At 43.2% G+C, this 25,979-nt stretch overlaps 1 protein-coding gene across 2 annotated transcripts in view; it reads right to left on the bottom strand.

Annotated features, from left to right (window-relative positions):
- ZCCHC14 (zinc finger CCHC-type containing 14) overlaps positions 1-25,979 on the bottom strand; it is an 80,782-nt gene that overhangs the window by 31,530 nt on the left and 23,273 nt on the right. For both annotated transcript variants that reach the window (XM_066349362.1, XM_066349364.1), the window contains exons 2-3: positions 13,725-13,848; positions 1,828-1,901 (exon numbers count right to left, since the gene is read on the bottom strand). In XM_066349362.1, coding sequence (XP_066205459.1) covers positions 1,828-1,901; positions 13,725-13,848 — 198 coding nt within the window. The remainder of the gene's footprint in view (positions 1-1,827; positions 1,902-13,724; positions 13,849-25,979) is intronic.

Raw genomic sequence — 25,979 nt, 5'->3', positions numbered from 1 at the left:
ACTAGTAAACTATGCTTAGTATACATGCTAGATACTAAGCAGAAGCTTTTATTCCTGAAAACATTCCCCAGTAATGCAGAAGGCAGGCTGTCCTTATCAATCAGTATTAAGGCACATGGTCAAAGAAGAACCGCACATTAACATGCTGGGCAAGTAACAGAACCTCAGGGGTATGGACACACAAATTAACTTCCCAGCAACTTTCACAGCTAAGTGGGACCTAGAAACTAAGTTCTGGTCAATAAAGCATAAAAAATGTCTAGTAGCGGCCCTGGCCAGTTGGCTCAGCGGTAGAGCGTCGGCCTGGTGTGTGGGGGACCGGGGTTCGATTCCCGGCCAGGGCACATAGGAGAAGCGCCCATTTGCTTCCCCACCCCCACCCCCTCCTTCCTCTCTCTCTCTTCCCCTCCCGCAGCCAAGGCTCCATTGAAGCAAAGATGGCCCAGGCGCTGGGGATGGCTCCTTGGCCTCTGCCCCAGGTGCTAGAGTGGCTCTGGTCGTAGCAGAGCGACGCCCTGGAGGGGCAGAGCATCGCCCCCTGGTGGGCAGAGCGTAGCCCCTGGTGGGCGTGCTGGGTGGATCCCGGTCGGGCGCATGCGGGAGTCTGTCTGACTGTCTCTCCCCGTTTCCAGCTTCAGGGGGAAAAAAAAAAATGTCTAGTAGCTGCTTTAGGTATATCCTTTACAAGAAAAAGAAAGCTTTCCTTTCTTTTCATCCTGCCTCTTGTTACACGGAATGAAAATGTGAGGACAGGAGCCTTAGCTGCCATATTGGGCCATGAGGCTAAGGTTTCCCTCCTAAAGATATTAAAGTAGTCAACTGGAGGGAGCATGGACCCTGAGAATTCTAGAGAACATAAGCGCCATACCCACACCAGGTCGCCTCCCTGTATACTCCAATGTTGTTCAAGCCACCGTTATTGAGGATCTCTAACCTTAATATATAGTATGTCTCAATTTTCATGATTCTCCACTTTAGCCAACTTAGGTAACCAACTACCAGCAGCTGAGCATGTCAGTCTGGAGAATGTTCACCATACAGACCAAGAAACTTTTGTCATCTATTGCAGTGGTCCCCTACCTTTTTTGGGCCACGGACCGGTTTAATGTCAGAAAATATTTTCACGAACCAGCCTTTAGGGTGGGACAGATAAATATATCACGTGACCGAGACAAGTGTCAAGAGTGAGTCTTAGACAGATGTAACAGAGGAAATCTGGTCATTTTTTAAAAATAAAACATTGTTCAGACTTAAATATAAATAAAATGGAAATAATGTAAGTTATTTATTCTTTCTCTGCGGACCAGTACCAAATGGCCCATGGACCGGTACCGGTCTGTGGCCCAGGGGTTAGGGACCACTGATCTATTGGATAGAGGAGAACAGCTTTTATCTACAGGCTTTCACTATATCCAGATCATGTGCCAAGTGCTCTGATGAGGCTGTCCATTTAATTCTCCTCCAGACCCTCGTCTCCTTTATTGCCTGGAGGTGCGGGGTCAAGAAGTTCAGCATTTGTCTTCAGTCATATGGCTAACAGAGATAGAACTGGACTTTAAACTGTAGGCCGTTCCAGAGCCCAGATCCCTCCCCCTTGTAGAAGCCACTGAGTTCAGGGAGTGAGCACCCCACAGGCCGGAAGCCCAACAAGCTCAGTCCTGGGGGCCTAGTCCTAGCTTTCTATCTATCTCCCACAGCAATGGCAGTGCTTTGCAAAAAAAAACCCATCTTTTATTTAGGTAAATAAAACTATCAATTCATGGTAAGTACTATATTTCCTTCCTATCCCTTAGAGGAGAAAAGGGAAAAAAAAACTTAGCATCTTACCTCAAAGGAACATTCAACATTTCTTTCATTTTTTTTGTGTGATAATCCCTTCAGGTCTATCTTTTCAACACTCACTGTAAAAGTAAAAAAAAACAAAACACAAAAACAACAAACAACAAACAAAATTATAAAAATGAAATAAAACCTTGAAGTACATATCATTTTAGCATTTTATAGTTTAGCAATTTTCAAAATAAGGCTTTCAATGCCCAATGCTGCTCAGTATCTTCTGCGGTGTGTTCACCTGGAATGAGAAACTTAAGAGGAAGGCAAAAAGCTGTCATGCTCAGGAATGGAGGGTGAATTTAAAAGTAAAGCAATAAAAACAGGCAAAAATAAATACAAATCATAGAAAAGGAAGAGAGCAGTGCTTGAAAAGAGAACATAGGTTTATTTGAATTCACAAGAGTATGAACTCTAATTATTACTGAAAATTAGTTATGTGATCTGTTCCAATTTCTGAAAAACTAATGTTCAACTTTTCCACTGTTACTGTTTTAGACACAGCTGCGCAGAGCCTCTTATTGGATCTTCTTGTCAACAGAGCACGGTCTCATCCTTCTCTGACAGGGCAAGGCTGGCAGTGAATAGGGCAGCAGTTAAAAAAGAAATTCCTAATACTGCCTCTAAAAAAACATAGTGATGATTTTCAGACTGGCTGTACAGATGGACAATGACAAAAAAAGGACAAACTACCAGTACAGATACAGTTCTAAAGTCATCAGTCTCTTTATACCACCCTTCTCATATACATGGGCACATTTTTTTCCTCCTCAAAAATAAAATGATACATTAGACATACCTTCTTCCATTACTTTTCACTAGTTTTACAAGACACATAGCAGTATTCTATGAAGACTTCTACAGAACTTATCAAAACTACTGTTACAAATCCTGCATTCCCAATCTCCTGGTCTGCCACACAATGTTTCCCAAAGTCTTCTCCAAGGAACACCAGTTCTGTAACATGTTCAGGGCCACTCCCAAAAACCTTCACGATCAAAAAGTTTGGAGGAAAATATGGAAAACTCCTTCTTGTAGACTGTCCATGCACATCAGAATACTAAGGCTCTGAGAAGTCCCGCAACTTATTAAAATAAGTCTTTTTATTAACAAGTCCCCAATCTTTCTGACCACAGATCTCTTTCTTACAGTAACATGTATGAACATCCCAGAGAAAATGCACTACTCCATGCAACATGCTTTGGGGGAGGTTCTAGCCCTGCACCACCAATACTGCAGCCACTAACCACATGCGACTAGTTAAATTTTTATTAATTATAATTGAGTAAAATTAAAATCTAATTGCTCAGTTGCACTAACCACATTCTAAATGCTCAATAGCCACATGGGGCTAGTAGCCACCACACTGGACAGCATAGACACAGAACATTCAGTCATCACAGACAGTTCTACTGGGCAGTGCTGTTCTAAGCTAGGGGCTGGCAAACTGCAGGCTGCCCTCCACCTGTTTGTGTAAATGGTTTTATTGGCACACAGCCACACCATTTGCTTACATATCATAAATGGCTGCTTTCCACCCCACAACAGTAGAGCTGCCGTATGCCTCCAAAAGCCCAAAATATTTACTCTCTGGATCCTTGCATAAAAAAATTTTGCCAAGCCCTGCTCTAAACCAACAATCGTTCATTCACCAACATGATTTATGAAGTTCCTGTTGTGGACCAGGTTTTATATTAAGGGTTGGGAATATAGCAATGAACAGAACAGGTGGGTTTTTGTACTCACACAACAGGTTATGGTCTGATAGCAAAAAGACCCTTCACTTGCTAAATTATCATCTCATAAACCTCCCTAATTTTGTAGAGTTGCATGGTCAATATGCAGTTGGTTTAGAGTATTTTAAGTTTAAAATAGCACGTTACAAAAAGGAATTACTCTAAAAAATAAGGATGTTTCCTTCCTTTCTAGCAAAACAAAGGAAACACCACATTTAGAGGTTGTACATCTCCTTATTTTCACTCAAACTACTCACTGTTCCTGTCTGACTTCCTTAGACTGTTAGCAAATACAGTTTTGTTTCCCTGACCAATATTTTTAAAACCCTACCCACAATGACATCACACTAATTTAGATATTTAACCTTTTTAAACATTAGATTATATAAAGTCAATGCATACAGAAAAATGTAGTCAACATTTTCCATGGCCACAGAACACCAATGTTTACCTAAATGTCCCAGAACTGAGTGCTATTAGGATTTAGGGGGGAAAAAAAGGAAAAACAAAAACAAAAACAAAAAACCTCATCTGGCCTGAAAGCAGGAAGTGACTCATATCTGGACAGGAAAATGTGAAAATCAGATGAACATTATTCAGCTGTTTTCAAATAAAAGAGGCATTTGAATTCCAAAACTGAAATGTTTGTGAGGACTCTTCAAAAGCATCAGGCCAACCGACATGGTGCTTTGTGCCAGCTCCCTCAGTCAGTGCCTCCATCCCATACAGGGAGCTGTTGCAGTGGATTTTGTCACAAGTGCAGCTCCAGACCAAATAAATGGTTTAAAAGTTCTGCGAGTTTACTCCCAGTGACATCCTCTCCATTTTGCCCTCTCTCAAAACACCACCCGCCATCACACAGGACTCTGAAAATGAGAGAAAGGGAGCTTGCTGGAATGGAATGATTTTCTGTGTATCAGTAGTGGCAATGGCTAATGTGGAGGGCGAGGTTAATGTGGGATGTTTAATGAGGTTTCAAAGATGTTTAAGAATGCTCTCAATTTTGGAGCTATATTCAAGACCATAATTATAAAAACAAAACCATAATAAAATAAAACACTGATAATATCAACTGAAAGATTATAAATTGTATGTGAAACATGATTATAGTTGTTTAAAATGTAAAAGAAGAACAGACTAAAAACAAATGATCAAAACTGACAGGAATAATTGGTGGTGAAATTATGGGTAGCTTCCCCCAAATTTCCATAATGTGGTTTCATAATTTTAAAGTGTAAATCTATACGCATACAAATATTTATTTGCAATCTATTTAAAGTCTACTGGTAGATAAAATGAGCTCCTTTCCCTCTCACCCCCGGCCAGTCCTGCAGACTGTGCCATCTATCACACAGCAGTCCCACTACTTTCTGAAGGGGACAGCAAACGTGTAAATTTTAGGAGCTAAGATATCAATCCATCACCAGAAGGGACAGAACAGAGTGAAAGGCAACTCTAAAGACAACATTTGTATTAACTAGAAAGATTCAAAAGACTGAAAGGGCACATTTCTATGTGGTTGGGGACAGCCAGTCACAGCCCTCTGGTGGACTGGGAAGGACAGGAACACCATCTGGGAGATACCTGGAGAATGAGGAGAAACAGGGTTGGGGTCTAGACTGTGCATAGGCATGTCTACATAGGACAGATGCAGCTGGGACAAAAGAATATGAGGCTAGACCACGAGATGAGAAGGAAAAGGGCAACATACTTTTTCCTTTAAAAATTTTGTTTTTTCAAACTTTTTTTCTTTTCTTCATTCAAGATACACATTAGAAATGCTCAAATCTTACTAACATGTTAGATCATACAGTCTTTAATAAGTGTATAATTGCATTAAACTGTTTTTATAATTAAATCAACATCTAATTTTTAAAGCCAATACACTAATAAATGTAACTGAAACAAGAGGGAGAGAAGTTTGTATAGAAGAGAAAGAACAAATGTGATGTACTAAAAACCCAGGCAAACGGCTATAAGACCTGAAGCAGAACCAGGCAACTACATGGGGACGGGGGCTGGTGAAAAGTCACAGACGGTTTAGGACAGTGACTGACCAAGAGCCCACAGCAAGCAGGTGCCAAAGCCAGGACCAGGAACACATCAGCCTAGGGAGCTCCTGGGTAAAACTGCCACAGCCTGAGGGCCACCTTCACTACCCAGTGTCTTCAAACAATTTACAAGAGCCAACTGTCATATCAGTGCTTACAAGACACCTATAGATAATGGTTTTAATATGTTCCAAGAATGAGCCACTCTTTTGAACCATTTTCCCTTTCTTAAGTCTTCCGGAAAAAACTGGGTGGCTGGTAGTTTTCTGCCAAAGGTGTCTTTTACTTGATGTATCTTTATTAAGTAGTTTAATTCTATATGCCCAAAAACAAGAAACAACTTCAAAAGTCACCAAAACTACACTAAAATAAATCACAGTAAAGAGGGTATTATTTATGATTGAGGGAAAAGACTTTAAAAATTACTTTCTAGCACAAACTCCTACTTCTCCTAAGTTCTATACAGTAAAACTCAAGTCCTTGATACTTGAAATAAACTAAATCAAAATAACATTTAAGATGCTTACTACTTTAAAGTTGTATTACTGAAATCTAGTTTTCATTTAAAAATTGAAAAGCTGTATTCTTAAAAATTGCAGAAGAATAATGTTCCTAATATATCAACTTCCTTTCTCACCCTCACTTACCTAGCTGTGTGAATGGGGTAATTTTTAGAAGCATTTCTTCTTTCAGGGGCTGTTATACTATGAACACTCACTACTACACTGATTAAGCTGATCCTTCTTGTCTACATCTTTTTAGGATCTATATCATGTTATAGTTAAGAACCCCATCATATATTTTCCTGATCTTTTTTTTTATCATCTAGCTACCTTGCAATATTTGATTTGTTAGTTCTCCAGAAACAGAAACAATAGTGCATAATTGAGAAAACACAACACTGAAAAAAAGATATTTCTAAAATAATAAAAACAGAAAACATTTTCCATTTGAGTGGTTAGGGATAAGACCCTTGAATTTTGGAGCCTGCGGAACTTCACTTATTTATGTATCAAGGCAAACGTTTTCTTTAGCATTGATCTGTATTTGGCACAGTACCAGCCATAAATGATAGATTATAGAGTTCAGAGTGGTAATGCTTGAGCTAGGCTACAAAAGAAAGGGTTCATCTGGGTAGAGCAACATGGTGTCCCAGGCCCAGGAATGACAGCACACAGTGTTTGAGGAGGTTCAGTCACAGCGGAAGCCAGGATACAAAGAAAGGGGCTACAGGAGACCTATGCAGAGAGGGGAAGACAGTCACAAAGAGGCAAGGGATCAGCCCACCAACTCCACAATGGGCACACAGAGAAACTTGAACCTCCCTGCAGGTCAAGGTAAACCCACAGGCTCACAGCAGTCAAATGGGCTCAGTCTGAAACGTGACATTTTCCAGCTCAGTGACCTTGAGCAGCTATTTAATCTGTAAACAAAAAAATAATAATAGTTCCTACTTCATGGGGCTGTGGCATCAAGTAGGTAAACATATGCAAATTGTAGGGTGGCACCTGGTGGTGGTCAGTGCTGTATGACATAAGTTGGTGCCATCAGTGCTGCTGACAGGCTTCCTAAACAGGGGACCATCATTCAACATGGTCCCTGCTCAGAGAACGAGCTGGAGGAGAGGCGAACCCAGAGGTGGCAGAGAAGATGGAGGCCTGAACCAGCATGGAGGCCCAGTGATAAGAAACCAGGACAGCTTTACAGGGCAAGACCTGCCAGGACTGTGAGGGTGGAGGCCCCTCAAAGAGGGAAAGAGAACTCTCATGGACTTCCAGATTTTGCCCAAGATTGATACCTGAACACTGTTATCAAATTATGAATTTTGGAAACTCACTTTAGCGAGTGGCAAATGAAAGTAGTGGTTGCATTCTAGGCATACTGACTGAGGTACCAATGAACCATCTAGGTGGAAATAGCCCACGACTGGTGGGTTCATAAGGATTTGAGGTTCAGAAGGGTCTTAGCTGGACTCACAGATCTGAGGTCATCAAAAGATGGACAGTGGCTTCAGCACAGGCTCAGAAAGGACTGCTCGGACAGTGTTAACTGGAGGAACAGAAAAGAGCCTAGACAACACTGTTGTTTAAGGAGCATAAGAAAGAATTGCAAAGAAAACAAAAGTGAACAGAAAGGCAGGAGAAAAACCAGGCCAGTGTGGTGTCAGACCTGTGGAGCATGCCACACCAATGCTATGTATGTCTGATATTCCACAATTTAAAAAATGAAAAGACACCAGGGGAGGACAAAGTCTGGAGGAGGGTGATCACAAATGCCAGGTGAAGACAAAAGCCCACCTGTCACCCAAGGAGACATTTGTGACCTTCTATGAGAGCAGCTTCAGAGCAGAGGATACTGAGTCAGGATGCAGGGCTCAGGAGTCAAAGAGAACCTGCTTTTCTTCCAGGAACTAGACTGTGGGTGTACAGCACACATGATCATACATGACAACTATGTCAGGTTGGAATAACTACTCCAATGGTTAACAACTCACTTGGAAATGCATCAAAAAATGGAATGTCTTGATGAAAGGAGAGATGCACAGATAAGGGAGTGGCAAGTAAAGTAAAATGAAATTGTGAAATCTAGGTGGTAGTGATTCACTGTAAAATTCTTTGAACTTGGCCCTGGCCAGTTGGCTCAGTGGTAGAGCGTTGGCCTGGCATGCAGGAGTCCTGGGTTCGATTCCCGCCAGGGCACACAGGAGAAGCGTCCATCTACTTCTCCACCCCTCCCCCTCTCCTTCCTCTCTGTCTCTCTCTTCCTCTCCCACAGCCAAGGCTCTATTGGAGCAAAGTTGGCCCAGGTGCTGAGGATGGCTCTGTGGCCTCTGCCTCAGGCACTAGAATGGCTCTGGTTGCAACAGAGCAACACCCCAGATGGGCAGAGCATCGCCCCCTGGTGGACGTGCCGGGTGGATCCCGGTCGGGCGCATGCGGGAGTCTGACTGCCTCCCTGTTTCCAACTTCAGAAAAATACAAAAAAAAAAAAAAATTCTTTGAACTTTACTTTGTCTGAAAGTCTTCATAACAAAATGTTGAATAAAGAAGCAATAGGGAAATTAAAATTATCAAGTCTTCTCAATTCCAAATGTACACTAGAATTCCCAATACAACCCAAGGAAAAAAGATATTACTAGTATTTTAAAATTTAGGTTTTATTGTAATTCTTATCTTATTAGAATTCATGTTCTAGTTCTCTGGGTTGAGCTTTGTTTTACCAAAAGTACATGACTTTTAGTGTAGTTTTTAAGTTACCTTTTATCAGAAAAATGCTGCATGACAAAAACCTCAGTGGCACACACACAAAAGCATTTCTTTAGGTTAAAAAATCTGTTTTAAACTATAATATGCTAAAATATCTATAGATATAACCTACATAAACAAAAGCTTTTTGGAATCAATTTTTAATACAGCAAAAGGGTTCTGAGACCAAAAGGTTTTAGAACTTCTGGTAAACAATTTCCTGTTAAATTCAATGAAATTCTTTCAACTGTCTTATAAAACGATAATTTTATTTATTTATTTATTTATTTATTTGTATTTTTCTGAAGCTGGAAACGGGGAGAGACAGTCAGACAGACTCCCGCATGTGCCCGACCGGGATCCACCCGGCACGCCCACCAGGGGCGACGCTCTGCCCACCAGGGGGCGATGCTCTGCCCCTCCGGAGCGTCGCTCTGCCGCGACCAGAGCCACTCTAGTGCCTGGGGCAGAGGCCAAGGAGCCATCCCCAGCGCCCGGGCCATCTTTGCTCCAATGGAGCCTTGGCTGCGGGAGGGGAAGAGAAAGACAGAGAGGAAGGAGGGGGGGTGGAGAAGCAAATGGGCGCTTCTCCTAGGTGCCCTGGCCGGGAATCGAACCCGGGTCCCCCCGCACGCCAGGCCGACGCTCTACCGCTGAGCCAACCGGCCAGGGCCTAAAACGATAATTTTAAAAATAACTACTCAAAGGCCAGAGAAAAAAGTTACAGAACTTCTTTCACTTAGAATATTATTAAAAGTAATTTCTACCTCACCATGTACATTATAACCATCCCCCTAAGTTGTAATAATTAAAAATATGAGTGTGTGGCTTTAGGGAGACTCAGAGCTTTCCCAGTGTGTGTGCAACAGTCCTGCACAACATTCCTGAGTAACTCAAGGCCTCAAAAAAAAATACACAGTCAACTACCTGTTGTTGAAGCCAGAAGTGGGCAACTACTATACTGTTCTCTTTACACCAGTACTTGAAAATCTTTACAATAGCCTGACCAGACTGTGGTGCAGGAGATAAGAGCGTTGGCCTGGGACACTGAGGACCAAGGTTCGAAACCCTGAGGTTGCCAGCTCACAAGCTTGACTGTGGGGTCGCAGGTTTTAGCATGGGATCATGGACGTGACCCCATGATTGTTGGTTTGAGCCCAAAGGTCACTGGCTTGAAGCCCAAGGTTGCTGGCTTGAGCAAGGGGTCACTAACTCAGCTGGAGCCTCCCGGTCAAGGCACATATGAGAAAGCAATCAGGCCCTGGCCGGTTAGCTCAGTGGTAGAGCGTCGGCCTGGCGTGGAGTCCCGGGTTCGATTCCCAGCCAGGGCACACAGGAGAAGCGCTCATCTGCTTCTCCACCCCTCCCCCTCTCCTTCTTCTCTGTCTCTCTCTTCCCCTCCCGCAGCCAAGGCTCCATTGGAGCAAAGTTGGCCCGGGCACTGAGGATGACTCTATAGCCTCTGCCTCAGGTGCTAGAATGACCCTGGTTGCAACAGAGCAATGCCCCAGATGGGCAGAGCATGGCCCCCTGGTGGGCGTGCCGGATGGATCCTGGTCGGGTGCATGCGAGAGTCTGTCTGCCTCCCCGTTTCCAACTTCAAAAAAATACAAAAAAAAAAAAAAGAAAGCAATCAATGAACAACTAAGGTGCAGCAATAACAAGGTGATGTTTCTCATCTCTCTCCTTTCCTATCTGTCCATCTCCCTCTCTCTCTCTCAAAAAAAAAAAGTCTATACAATAAATAGTGTAGAAAACAGTGATACTTTCACTTTTTAGTATGTCCTTTTAAGCACCACCACCTTGATTTTCATCTTCTGCCTTATTCAGTCTAACATAAGTAGTGAAAGCATTAGCTCTGGGTTGAAATCCCAGCTTACCTATCTGTTACTTATCTGTGACTCAGTTCTTCCATTGGTAAAATGGGAATTATTTTTAGAGTTAACATAATTTTTAATTTGTGGAATTATTTTTAGAATTAATTAGGTATAACTGAGACACCACAAAGCTCTAAGGAAGATTGTGGGTTAGTCTATGCAGTAAGTCTGACCAGAGCAGTCAGGGTTTCAGACTGTCCTAACTGCTAACCCCTAAGCTTTTACACAAAAGAAATGGAAAAGTCTGAACTCTTTATAAGTTCTATCAGTGAAGACTTCCAAATAAGCAGAGAAAAACCAAAACACAGGTGGGTGACCAGACAATGAGAAAACTTTATAATAATACTTTGAGTGACTTCAGACTTCTAGAATAGCAATAACCTAGGGACCCCAAAGAATATTGTGAGAAGTGTGACTAATAAAACCAGGTTAACTTGCTTGCCAATTTCTGGATGAAAGAAACTATTACCTGCAGATAATTAATGATGTTCTGGCACAGGTACTACTAAAGCTGGCTCACCATCTCTCCGGACACCAACACACACAAACAAAAGAGTGACAGAGAAAATAACCACATATTGTGCAATTATATTTTTTAAAAGAATGAGGGGGTCTTCAGTGGATAAGAGTGTTGGCCCTGTATATGGACATCCCAGGTTCATCAGAGCACACAGAAGAAGCAACCATCTGCTTCTCCTTCCTCCCTCTCACCCTTCTATCCCTCTCCAGTGGCTTGACTGGTTCAAGCATGGCCTGAGATGCTGAGGATAGCTCCATTGGAGTGCATCAGCCTCAGGTGCTAAAAATACCTCACTACTGGAGCATCAGCCACAGATGGGGTTGCCAGGTAGATCCCGGGTAGGTTCCATGCAGAAGTGTGCCTCACAATATCCCCCCCTTCTCACTTAAAAAATAAGGGAGGGCAAGGGGTTCTTGATAATTATGTCTTGAGAAAAAAATACTGTGGTGAAGAAGAGGCAAGGCCTTCTGATCAGGAGGGTGCAGGGCACAGGTTCTATGCTGGACGGTAGGAAGAAAAAGGGAGCAACACCCTGCCAGAGACACTGCTCCCCAGATGATACACAGGACGGAAAAGGACAAGAGTACTTTTAGGGGAGAAAGTGTCTATGACTGAGTTGAGGCCTAGCTGCATCCTGAAAATGATGGTCCCCGGAGTGGAGTATATAAAACAAGCTGACTGCATTCCCAGGGCTGCTATAAGGATTTCGTTTTAATACCAGGCCCTGGCCAGAAGCAGTGGATACAGTTTCAGCCCTGCATATGGACGTTCTAAGTTCGATTCCAAGTCAGGACAGCCATGAGAAACGACCATCTGCTTCTCCCCTCCTCCCTTTCCCCCTTCCGCAGACAGTGGTTTGACTGGTTCGAGTGTGGCCCCAGGTGCTGAGGAAAAACTCAGCTGGTCTGAACCTGTCAGCCTCAGGTGCTAAAAATAGCTTGGTATCCAAGCACTGACCCCAGATGGGGTTGCCAGGTGGATCCCAGTCAGACTGCCTGCAGAAATATGCCTCACTATCTCCCCTCCTCTCACCTAAAAAGAAAAATACCATAACATGGTTACATATACATAAACACTATGTAGGTTTAGAACAGACATATCCAGCATATGACCCAAGTCAAGGATAAGTGGCTTGGCTCACTATGGTCTTGTCAAAATGGGGCTTTATTTATTTTTTAACATTTTATTTATTGATTTTACAGAGAAGTATCAACTCATAGTTGTTTCACTTTAGTTGTTCATTGATTGCTTGTTGCATGTGCCTTGACCGGGCAAGCCCAGGGTTTCAAACTGACAACCTCAGCATTCCAGGTCAATGCTCTATCCACTGCACCACCACAGGCCAAGATAAAAATGGGGTTCTATTTTAAAAACAAAGTCTTCACTAAGCATCTGTGAGGTACAAAGCTCTGTGCCTGAGACAGGAGTTAGACGAAGAACAAAAAACAAAACCAAGCAAGCATGACTCCCACCTTAGCACAACTCAGTTCTAGAAGACACACAAACAAAAGGGGGAAGGAACAAAGACAGCTGAGTGAGGGAGGGAATGCTCTAGGACAGGCGTCCCCAAACTACGACGGCCCGGGGGCCGCATGCAGCCCCCTGAGGCCATTTATCCAGCCCCCCACCGCACTTCCGGAAGGGCCACCTCTTTTATTGGTGGTCAGTGAGAGGAGCACTGTATGTGGCAGCCCTCCAACAGTCTGTGTAAAAAGTTTGGGGACCCCTGCCTAGGGCCTCATGATGACCATCCAAGTCGGGGTCATCCTGACCGTTCCGACAACTCTGCAGACTTGAGCTTCATTGTCGAGCCACCTAGTCCTACCCATCAGCTTCACTCTCCTGGGAAGTCTCTCCCACCTCCACACAGTTAATCAACTGTACTGCAAACCAATTCTGTGCCTGTCCAGTTGGCTGCAAAAGTCAGGCATGCGAGAACCAAGGCTCACAGCTTCATCTGACATGTGCCCACCATCAAGTCCAAAACTGCATTGCCCAATAATGGCATCTGTGGGCCACACTAAACTACTGCAAATGCCATTACAACCGCAATGGGAAAAAAATAAAATTTCAGGTCTTTAGTTGCGTAAACCACGTTTCAAAAGTGCTCAAAAGGTACATGTGGCTGGTGGTGACTGAGTTAGTGCAGTTACAGAACATTCTATTATTATATGAAGTTCTTGAGGATAGTGCAGCTCTAGAATTTAGGACTCATTTTGGTGTGTGGTGGGGAGGAGGGTGTAACAACTTTTGTTTTTCCCCCCTAAATAAACATCAATATTTGAGATTTTAACAGCCAAGATACATTCAGATATTAACTTACAGAATTTAGAAAAATAATATACCCTACTATGACTAGTGTTTATTAAAGATCTGAAAGCATTTAACAAAAGACCATAGCAAGATCTTCCTTCTACGCTCTAGTACAACTCCTTCCCTTCAACTCTGCAGGTGGACTGACTCACCTTTGGAGTGTTTTCCTACAGTCCTCTTGGGCAGTGACTCCTCAGTGGAATGTGCTGATGTACGCAGTGCATGCTCCAAGCTATTACTGACACTGGTGACAGGGGTTTCGGTTCTTGGAGTGACCTAAAAGGGACAAAAATACAATCATCTTACTATTTTCTTCCATTTGATTCATATGGAATGATATTCATGGTTATTTAAGTCATTTATGTTTAGTATAGTTTCAAATTTTTCTATAAAACATGTCATAAAAGCACCTCCTGTGAAAGACAAAACTTTCACCAATCTACTACTCACTGAAACTTAAAAACAGCCCAGAGAAGCCCTGGCCGGTTGGCTCAGTGGTAGAGTGTCGGCCTGGCGTGCAGAAGTCCCGGGTTCGATTCCCGGCCAGGGCACACAGGAGAGGCGCCCATCTGCTTCTCCCCCCCTCCCCCTCTCCTTCCTCTCTGTCTCTCTCTTCCCCTCCCGCAGCCGAGGCTCCATTGGAGCAAGGATGGCCCAGGTGCTGGGGATGGCTCCTTGGCCTCTGCCCCAGGCACTAGAGTGGCTCTGCTCGCGACAGAGCGACACCCTGGATGGGCAGAGCATCACCCCCTGGTGGGCGTGCCAGTGGATCCTGGTCAGGCGCATGCGGGAGTCTGTCTGACTGCCTCCCCATTTCCAGCTTCAGAAAAATACAAAAAAACAAAGAAAAAAAAAAACAGCCCAGAGAACCTTAAGCAGACATGGGAATTAGTCTCGTGTCCGTGGTTCACGTGACTGGATAAAACGATGTCAGCCAAGCTGTCATGTATTACAAACCTGTATGTGAGATAGTCTATAAAATTAATTATACAGGACTTAGCACTGTCCTTTACAAAGCTTGAATAAATCTTAAAGTGCTCTAAAAACAATAGTAAAAAGGATGGACTGCAACTAGTTGAGGGTACATTATACAAAAGCATATTCTGAAATTATATTACAATTCCATTTCTAAGAATTCATCAAACTAAATACACATGAAAAAGATGTGTATGGGGATAAGGAGTGAGGATGCTTGCTGTAGTAGCCTTTCTCTTTCTTTCTTTCTCTTTCTCTCTCTCTCTCTCTCTCTTTAGTGAAAGTAGGGGAGATAGACTCCTATGTGCACCCCAACCAGGATCCACCTGGCAACCAAGCTATTTTTAGCACCTGAGGAGGAGGCTGGACAGAGCATTCCTCAGCACCCGGGGCCAATGTGCTCAAATCAATTGAGCCATGGCTGCAGGAGAAGAAGAGAGAGAGCAAGAAGGGGGAGGTAAGGGGATAAGTAGATGGTTGCTTCTCCTATGTGCCCTGACCAGGAATCGAACTTAGGACTTCTACATGCTAGATCAACATTCTACTGCTGAACCAACCCACCAAGACCAGCAGCAGCATTTCTAATAGCAAAAAGCTGAAAACATCTTAAACAGCTACCAATACAGACCCAACCAAATCACCAACAGTGCATCCAGATGAACTACGTACAGTCATAAAACCACCATGAAAGCTCGTCAACATATAGGAAAATTAAATTGCAAACCACAGCCTATCTGGTGGTGGCAGAGTGCATAGAGCATCAACCCAGAACACCGAGGGCCTTGGTTCGAAACCCTGAGACTGCTGGCTAGAGCATGGGATCACCAGCTTGAGTGTGAAATCATTGACATGATCTCAGCATTGCTGGCTTGAGCCATCCCCCCCAGTCAAGCAAGTATGAGAAGCAAAGAATAAACAACAAAAGTAAAGCAACTATGAGCTGATGCTTCTCATATCTCCTCTCCTCCTCTTTCTCCCTTCTTGTCTTTCTCTCTTAAAAAATAAAATAAAATAAACCACAAAGTACCATTCCCTCCCCTTCTCTTCTTTGGTTAAAAGTAAATGTATTTGTGTGTAAATAAACTGTAAAAGAGCCTGGAAGAATATGGGAAACCCTTCTTCCTCTAGTAAACAGAGGAATGAGAGGAGGGAGGAAGGAGGAGAAAGGAAGGAGGAGGGAGGAAGGAGTGGAAGGTAGGAGGAGGAGCGAGAAGGGAGAAAGGTGGGAGGAGGAGAAGGAAGCAGTAACTTCCCCCCCCCCCTTAATAACAACTTTGTATTTAAAAATTTTAGAGCCAAAATATATTTATGACTTGTAGGATTTGGAAGAAAAAATGACCAATGCTTTAACTTCTTCAGAGTCACAACTAAATGTATGTCAAAATTTCAAAGAATAGAGGAAAGTAAAGATTTTAAAGTTTATCAAAAAAGGCATGAGTTTTAACAGGTAGAGAGAAACACTACACTATACACATAATAAAGGGGAAAAGGAGAGTGACTTTTGGTACGGATTCTGATACAGAGCTGACTTGATACATGTACAGATTCCTGAGTTCTCTAGGCTTCATTCTCATTAGTTCACTTCACTACCTAGATAGTAGGTGGGAGCTGATCAAAAAAACCTGTAAGGCATTGTAAGCACAGACCCCATCACCCACATAGACTCTAGAGGGCACTGAGGCAGAGATAGGGGCAGAGGCCAAAGCAGGGAATTGGGAAGAGATGATGAAGATGGCTCCCACTCCTCCAGGGCAGAGCTAGTGTTTACCACATTAAATGCAGAACAACATCCAATCAATCATGCACAGAAAACTGCAGTAAGACCACATGCCAGGTACACAACAAACTCTCCTCCTACCTTTGTCAAAGCCACTAGGAGCAGAAAGACTTTCCTGCTTTGTGCAGTCAAGTCTCAATGTGCACGCACAGCACAGGACCTGTCCTGTGCTACATGACACCACACAAGAAAAGGAACTCATCACAAGTCTAAGTAATCTGGAAGTTAATGTAACTCAAGGAAATGCCCCCATCAATCCAATACTCCCTCAAAAGGTCAATTCTTTCAATAACATTATCAAGATGTTAGTTATCAAAACAATTAAATTTTAAATCACTTAGATAATTTAAATTGGATTGTTTCCTTTAGATTTGGCGGTTTCTTTCAGCGTTCCATAGTCAGAGAACTCCAGAAATGAACTTCTTTCCTATTAACATAACAGAACCAATGAGTACAAGGAATTACTCAAAAAACACAAGATTTTTAGTTCCAACAGTTATATTACTAGGGGAAACAACTCAGGAAGTTGACGTTTATCACTATGTAATAAACATAACCACAGCAGATTCCATCCTACTTGGCCTGACTTAAATGAACCCCAATGCTCTCTTAGCTACCCTGATAAGTAATTCTAAATCTTGGTCCTAAGAAGTGGCCAAGTTGTCTAGATTAGTGACAAACCTCTCCCACCATGAGCTCACATACACATGACTGCTGCGTTCTCTACACATACTGCTTGCACATTCTGAAACATCCCCAACAGCCAAAGAAAACCAGCATCCCAACTCTTAGCCTGCAGAGAGGAGGACAGAGGGAGGCAAAGGATGAGTGGAGGAGAATGTACTATAGTCATGATGTTTAATGTATTTAATACTGTAGCCAGGAGAACACAGATTATGAAATAAAGAGAGTTGGACCAAAAGGGCGGTTTTCAATCTTGGCTGCACAAGGAACCCCCAAGGCACTGGAAGAACATACACCAACGCGAAGTGCGACACACTCCAATTAAGTCAGAAGTTCTGGAGTGGGGCAGGGACACTAGTTGTGGTTTTCTTTTGTTTTGTGAGTTAAACTCCCCAGGTGATTCTAATTGCAGCCAGGGTGTGAATCACTGACAGCCCCACATCCAGGTTTGTGTATCATCACCATGATCTTGTTAATTCTCAGCAAAGTCAAGAGGAAACCCAGAGAGAACAGGAAGTTCCTTCTGAGAATTAACAGGAAAAATTAAAGGGTATAAAACGATTTGCCATGCTACAAAAAGAAAGGGGAAAAAAAAAACCTGAGTTACCCTATCAAAACATATACATTGACTGACCAGTGGTGGTGAAGTAGATCGAGTGTTGACCTGGGGTGCTGAGGTCCAAGGTTTGAAAACCCAAGGTTGCCAGCTTGAGCACGGGGGTTGTCGACTTGAACGTGGGGACATCAAAATGATCTCATGGTCATTGATTTGAGACAGAAAGTCACTGGCTTAAAGCCCAAGGTCACTGGCTTGAGCAAGGGGTCACTGTCTTGGCTTGAGCCCCCAGGTCAAGGTACATATGAGAAGCAATCAATGAACAACTAAAGTGAAGCAACCATGACTTGATGCTTCTCATCTCTCTCCCTTCCTTTCTCTTTCTCTCTTAAAAAAAATGCATTGCATATGACATAAATCCATTAAAGAACTCTTTAAAATTATCACTAGAAAAGAAATATTTGTTTTCCTTGGTATATTTCTCTCAAAGCATCTCTTCTTAGTTTTCCAAATGTTCACTTTTTCATAAAGCCCTTATCTTTTACTTGGCTCCTTTGTTTACACTAGAAGCGGTCTTCGCTTGCATTTCCCAGAAATGCTGTATTTTGGGGTTATTTTTGGTTAAGTTAATTTTGCCCATGTGACCTACACATTCAACTCAGATGCTCTCTGACTCATGCTTACAGCAGAGCTCCAGTCATCAGCTAGATGTGCATGACAATGAAGACTTGATCAGTTCCAAATGTCGCTTTCTGCTACTGCTGAGGAAGGTAATGAGAAAATGCTCTTTAAAGACAGAGCCCAACTCAACCTTTATGGATGTTACCCAATAAGTTTAAAGTCCTTTTTTATGCAAGGCCCTTGCTTTATTTTTAAACGAATACTCAGTATGTACCCCGGTAGCTAACCATTCTTTTTTGCATCTTCAGTCAGCCTCTTCTATGAGCTACAAGGGCCTGGTTCCTGCCGTCTCAGAGCTCCCACTTTTCCACTCTGCTCCACTGCAGCCATGGGGGGGGGGGGGGGGGGTGACACGACAGGACACTCAGCAGCCACATTCTGCCTGGAGGCTTACGCCCTAGCTGTGCCCTTTGCCTGGAATGACCCCCTCACTGCTGTCCCATCTACACTCAAATGTCATCTTCTTAGCAAAGCCTTCTTGAAGCTTAGTGAGGCAGAGACTTATTGTCTGTTTTGTTCATTGCTGTATTCTCTGTACTTCAAACAGTGCCTGAAAAAGAAATAGTCACTTAATATGTCTCTGTAAAATACATGACTGTATCACCAAACTTTAATGAAATTCAGAATTAACCTAACCAAAAAAACAAACAAACAAAAATCAACTACCCAAATCTATTTCAAGGTAAAATTTCTATTATCTAAATTATGTTCTACACAATCACTAGAGTACTGCATCAAGTCCAATAAAGGACTGACAAAGCTTAGGCCATGAATGAAATCAGACTCTAATCTAAAGTGTGCTACTCGTCACAAGGCACACACTCTATTCTGTGCTTCTGCCAAGAAAGTGATTTTGGTCTGACATTCACCACACATCTAGGAAGACAATAATGGGCTCTAAAGTCCCACCACCTGGACTCTAAAGCTCACACCTTGGCTCTGAGAGAGCCAACCCTCTGATTATTACAGCTGTTTAAATCTCTATTTAAACAGGCCTAGACTAGGCCTCTGCTTCCAAACTTTAATGTGCAAAAACCCTTCCAGATCTTGTTAAAATGAAGATCTGATTCAAAAAGGTCTATGGTGGGGCCTGAGATTCTGCATTTCTAACCAGCTACCAGGGGTACCAAAGTTGCAAGAGTTTTTCAAGATAAAGGAGCTTGCCATGGTCAGAAGATTCACACCCTCTTTTTAAGCAAGACGTAAAAAGAAATCCAGTGTGTGTAGAGAATTAGATCAGATGAACTCAGACCCCTTCTGTGGTAAGGTACAGAGAAGGGGGGCATGTGTTAGACAGCACTGACTCCCACTAATTCTCTCTCTCAGATATTTATACTCCTCCTCAGTCCATGAATCTTATGAAAGAGATGTAACATTACACAGGCTACTTTAAAGCTTTGTGTTTAAAATTCATTTTAATATTCATGGACCAGCCTGACTGGTGGTGGGGCAGTAGACAGAGCACTGACCTGGGATGCTAAGGTCTCAGGTTCAAAACCCCAAGATTGCCATCTTGAGCACAGGCTCACCAGATTGAGCTTGACTATGGAAACACTGACAGCATCCCATGGTCACTGGCTTGAGCCCAAGGTCACTGGTTTGAGCAAGGGGTCACTGGCTTGGCTAGAGCCCTTTGGTCAAGGCATGTATGAGAAGCAGTCAACAAACAACTACGAGCTGATGCTTCTCATATCTCTCCATTCATTTCTCTCCCTCTCACCCCACACCCCATCCCTGCCTTGCCCTTAAAAAAAAATTTATCGGGGCCGTGGCCAGTTGGCTCGGTGGTAGAGCGTCGGCCTGGCGTGCAGGAGTCCCGGGTTCGATTCCCAGCCAGGGCACACAGGAGAAGCGCCCAACTGCTTCTTCACCCCTCCCCCTCTCCTTCCTCTCTGTCTCTCTCTTCCCCTCCCGCAGCCAAGGCTCCACTGGAGCCAAGTTTGCCCAGGCACTGAGGATGGCTCTGTGGCCACTGCCTCAGGCGCTAGAATGGCTCTGATTGCAGTAGAGCGACGCCCCAAGATGGGCAGAGCATCGCCACCTGGTGGGCATGCCGGGTGGATTCCGGTCGGGCACGTGCAGGAGTCTGTCTGACTGCCTCCCTGTTTCCAATTTCAGAATAAGAAAAAGAAAAAAAAAATTTATGGACCAGAACCACAATTTTTAGAGGAGTCTTAATTATTAAAAATCTATTTCATTAAAGATCACTTAAAGTTATCCAAGTAGGATGTGCTAACACAGGGGTCGCGAACCCTTTTGGCTGAGAGAGCCATGAACGCTACATATTTTAAAATGTAATTCTGTGAGAGCCATACAACAACCAGTGCACATTACGCATTATCCAATAAAAATTTGGTGTTGTCTCGGAGGACAGCTGTGATTGGCTCTAGCCACCTGCAACCATGAACATGAGCGGTAGAAAATGAATGGATTGTAATATATGAGAATGTTTTATATTTTTAACATTATTATTTTTTATTAAAGATTTGTCTGCAAGCCAGATGCAGGCATCAAAAGAGCCACATCTGGCTCACGAGCCATAGGTTCCCGACCCCTGTGCTAACATGTAGTGGGCTAAGGAAGAACCCTCAAACACAGACAAATAAGCTGACTGGAGCCGTCAGTCTTCAAAAGTCACCCTCACTTCATGCTACTAACAGGCATTTAAAACGGCTCCCAAAATGGCAATAAGCACCAAAGGAAGGTTTTTAACTTTCTTGGGGGAGGGGGGGAGCGCCTAACCTCTAGTGGCACAGCAGATAAAGCACTGAGCTGAAATGATGAGGTTGCTGGTTCAAAACCCCAGGCTTGCCCAGTCAGTCGAAGCACATACTAAAAGCAACTACTATGAGTCGATTCTTACCACTCCTCCTCTGGTCTAAAAATCAATAAATAAAATTTTTAAGAAAATCAAACACAAAACAAAAACCTATAGCTGTTTGATGAAGCCTACTGACTCTCCTAGAAATATGTATTAAATGCATAAAATACACAGGATTGCAAATAAAGCCAATTATACTAAAAACAGGATCTTAAAGACAAACTTCAGGGTTTTGTTTTTGTTTTTTGCAACAGAGACAGAGAAAGTGAGGACAGATAGGGACAGACAGGAAGGGAGAAAGATGAAAAGAATCAAATCTTCATTGTGGCACCTTAGTTGTTCATCAATTGCTTTCTTATATGTGCCTTGAAGGGGGGGTGAAAGGGGGGAAACGGCTACAGCAGAGCGAGTGACCCCGTACTCAAGCCAATAACCATGGGATCATGTCTATAATCCCGTGCTCAAGCCAGTGGCCCACTGCTCAAGCTGGTGAGCCCATGCTCAAGCCAGCGCCCTCAGGATTTCGAACCTAGGCCCTCTGTGTCCCAGTCTGACGCTCTATCCACTGCACCTCTGCCTGGTCAGTTTTTTAAAATTTATTTTATTGGGGTGATACTGGGTAACAAAATTATACAGGTTTAGGTGCACAATTTTACAACACATCATCTGTACACTGTATTGTGTGTTCACCCCCACAAGTCAAGTCTCCATTCATCACCATTCATGCCCCCAAATCCTTCTCCACCATCCGTCCCCCACAATCACCACTGCTGTCCATATCTCTGAGTTTCTTTTTTGTCCTTTTGTTTTGCTCAACCCCTCTACCCCCCTCACTGTACACCCCCCCACAGCTGTCACCCTGCTCTGAGTCGGTCTCTATCTTGCTTGTTAGTTCATTCTGTTCATTAGATTCCACATGAGTGAAATGATAGGATACTTGAAAAGACGAACTTCTTTAACACACTTATTAGCAATCTGGTATCATATAATCTAAAGTAATAATGAGCACAAAGGATATCTTAAGATGCCTCAACCACTGCAATATGAAAACATCTGATTTCTGTTGGTGACAAGGCACAAGCACTGTTAGCACCACAGTGAGTTTCTTCCTGTTTTCAAAATGGCAGCAAATGCTGTTTCCAATTAGAGGCCAGAGAAAGTAAAGCGTGATCTTCCATGGCCTTTGGGAGTGTGAGGGCATAGCAGAGTTGGCCAGCAAGCTGCAGATGGGAAATGGCACTGGGCTAGCATACCAGCTGGTATGCCAGGGTGCCCTCAGGGCATGGGGATAGGTGATCCCTTCTGGACCAAAGTACCAAGAAACCACCACTCAAAAGCACTCCAACCATCAGTGCCCTCCTCACTTTTTTTTTACCTGAATAGTATATATTAACATAAGCACTGTCTTACAAAAATGAGCACTGATAGGAAAATCCTCATAGTTGCACTTTAGAGTTCAGGTGTTTTTCATGGAAGAAAAAAGTGTCTTTTTGATGCTACAAGCAGCTTCTTATACTGCATCAAGTTTGAACCACTTTACCTAATTTTTAGAACTCTTCTAGTTTTCCATCCTTATTTTATTTATAAAGTCTTATTTTCACTAATCCTAACAACACTTAACAGTCATAAAGAAGCTCAGTTTCAATTTTGCTGGTAATGTAGCATTTGCCGCCATTACAAAATTAGGCAGAAAATAACAGCTCTTGTGACTTTGCAGTAGTTCTCAACTGGGGGCAATGCCCCCAGGGGATATGGCCATGTCTGGAGACATTTTTGGTTGTTATAATTGGGGGCAGGACTCTACTGGCATCTAATGGGTGGAGTCATGGATGATGCTAAACATTGTACAGAGCACTGTACAGGCCCTCAAAGAATTTCTTGGCCAAAACCTCAACAGTGCTGAAGTTCAGAAACTCTACCCACAACCAATTCCTTTTCTCCACTATAAGCCGTAAGTTTTTTAAAGCAAAAACAACCTTTCTAACCAGAACTCTCCAAACCTAGCCCAAATCAGAGAAGGTCTATAGGTGGCCTTCCTTAATCATCTCATCCCTCCCACTGCAATCCCTCTAAAACAAATGCAATGCTTAATTATGACTGGAAATATATGTAGAATTGTTTTCCCTACCCCAAACTTACCCTTTACATATATGCCCTCACAATGCCCAGCCAGGCCCAGCAGGGCATGCAGCATGCACTCAAATGTTCAATGTGTAAGTGATGTATAGGAGGTCTTAAGAAAAACCTGCTAGCCCTGGCCAGTTGGCACAGTGGTAGAGCATTGGCCAAGCATGTGCAAGTCCCAAGTTCAATTCCCGATCAAGGCACACAGGAGAAGCACCCATGTGCTTCTCTGTTTCTCCACCCTTCCCCCTCCCCCCCCCTTCTGCTCCTGCAGCCATGGCTCGAATGGTTCGAGCAAGTTGGTCCTAGGCACTGAGGATGATGGCTCCGTGGCCTTACCTCAGGAGCTAAAATAGCTTTGGTTGGGAGCCTGTCTGCCTCGCCACCTTTCACTTAATAAAAAAAAAAGTAAAACCTGGTAAAGCGATGGTTAATCTCTTAAGGAACCTAAGTTTCAATATCTTAGTGATGCTATAATTAATTCATAATTAGCAATAAGAAAAGAAACAGAAGGAATGCAGTAGGCCAGCAACAGGACAGCACTGTTAACAAAGCAATGGTTCTGTGGGCAGGCCCTCCATCAAGAATCACTTGGGGCCCTGGCCGGTTGGCTCAGCGGTAGAGCGTCGGCCTGGCGTGCAGAGGTCCCGGGTTCGATTCCTGGCCAGGGCACACAGGAGAAGCGCCCATCTGCTTCTCCACCCCTCCCCTTCTCCTTCCTCTCTGTCTCTCTCTTTCCCTCCCGCAGCCGAGGCTCCATTGGAGCAAAGATGGCCCGGGCACTGGGGATGGCTCCTTGACCTCTGCCCCAGGCGCTAGAGTAGCTCTGGTCACAACAGAGCGACGCCCCGGAGGGGCAGAGCATCGCCCCCTGGTGGGCAGAGCATCGCCCCTGGTGGGCGTGCCGGGTGGATCCCAGTCGGGTGCATGCGGGAGTCTGACTGTCTCTCCCCGTTTCCAGCTTCAGAAAAAAAAAAAAAAAAAAAAAAAAAAGAAACACTTGGGAATGCCTACAGACAACCGTATGCCTACCCCTCACACATGAAGTTAAAAGTCCAATAATCTACACTCAGACATACCCAAACACATTCAAAATCACACCTATACAAGGTTTCCACTATAGCGAAGTATGTACTAGCAAAAGACTGGAAACAAGCGCCAATGGAATACTAGGCAGCTGAACACAAAAGGAAAAGTGACACGAAAAGGCTGTTAAGATATGAGTTAAGTTTAAAAAGCAGAATGCAGCCCTAACCAGGTGGTGATGCAGTGGAGAAAGCATCGAACTGGGACGCAGAGGACCCAGGTTCGAAACCCCAAAGTCACCAGCCTTAGCACGGACTCACCAGCTTGAGTGTGGGTTGCTAGCTTTGAGTGTGAGATCATAGACATTACCTCATGGTCGCTAGCTTGAGCCTAAAGGTCGCTGGCTTGAGCCCAAGGTCTCTGGCTTGAGCAAGGGGGTCACTCACTCTGCTGTAGCCCCCCAGACAAGGCACATGAGAAAGCAATCAAATGAACTAAGGTGTCACAATGAAGAACGGATGCTTCTCATCTCTCTCCCTTCCTGTCTATATTTCCCTATCTGACCCTCTCTGTCTCTGTCACAAAAAAATAAAAACAAGTAGAGTGTATACTGCATGCCTACGATGTGAATACTTTGTAAGAGGACATAAGGAATAAATAATTAAAAATTTATTATATGTTTATAATGTACAAATATATATTTATAACCACATTTTGTATAGTTCTTATCATATTACTTATTCAAAGTGCTTACATATATATGCATCTATGTGATGGCCACAGTACTCATTAACTCCACTTTAACAGTAAGGACTGATGCTCATCGAGAATTTCTGCAAGGTCATCTGACCGGTAGGGAGCAGTCATACAGCTACAGAAGCCCATGAGTTGGTGCGGATTCAATCCAAAGAGAAAAGAAGAGTTTTAGACAGCCACCAGTTTTTGATCCATGCCCCCTTCCCTGCAATCTGGGCGTGTGTGTGTGGGGGGGTACCTTCTCTTCTAAACAGACATTCCACTTAAAAATGGACTCTATCATGACAAGTAATCACCTATTCTAAAACTAGCGCCCAACAGCTTTAAGATTATTTAATTATTTGAACTACAGTTAGACAAAATTTCTTAAAGAGTCAATGCTCATAAAATGTTAAAAAGGGAGCAACATCATCCCCCAACTAGCAAGTGCAAATTGGTACAACTGTCTTGACAGCAACTAGGCACATGTAACAAACATTCATTACATCTGTACCTTCGGGTCCACTAATCCTGCTAAGTGGCATCTATCCTAAGAATATAATCAGTGATACATAGGTATGTGTGCAAGGAGAGTCATCTTAGTTTCAAAAAAAGAAAAAATAAATACTGTATTTCCCCATGTATAAGATTCACCTTAATTTTGGGTCCCGAAATTTGGGGGGAAAAAAGGTATCACATAAAGTTATTGAACTCAAGGTTTATTCATTATAAAATTCATACAACTCCTCATCACTGTCAAAACTCCCATCCATTAGCTTGTCCTCATCTGTGTCAGACGACAAATCACTATCTTCAATAATGAGTGCAAAAACAAGTGCAAAAAAGCGGGAAATGCAAGTAAAATAATCTACAACCACTGTAATATGACGCATCCAGTTTTTAGACCCCAAATTTTTTGGGAAAAGGGTACGTCTTATACATGGGATAATATGGTATGAACAACATACTCAGCAAGATTAATATATAAATTAATTCACATCTACACACTTAAATATAATTATTATGCA

Source organism: Saccopteryx leptura, chromosome 9 (assembly GCF_036850995.1).
Source record: "Saccopteryx leptura isolate mSacLep1 chromosome 9, mSacLep1_pri_phased_curated, whole genome shotgun sequence".
NCBI lineage: Eukaryota > Metazoa > Chordata > Mammalia > Chiroptera > Emballonuridae > Saccopteryx > Saccopteryx leptura.
The sequence above is the reverse complement of the archived record's forward strand: the minus strand, read 5'-3'. Positions and strand labels throughout refer to the sequence as shown.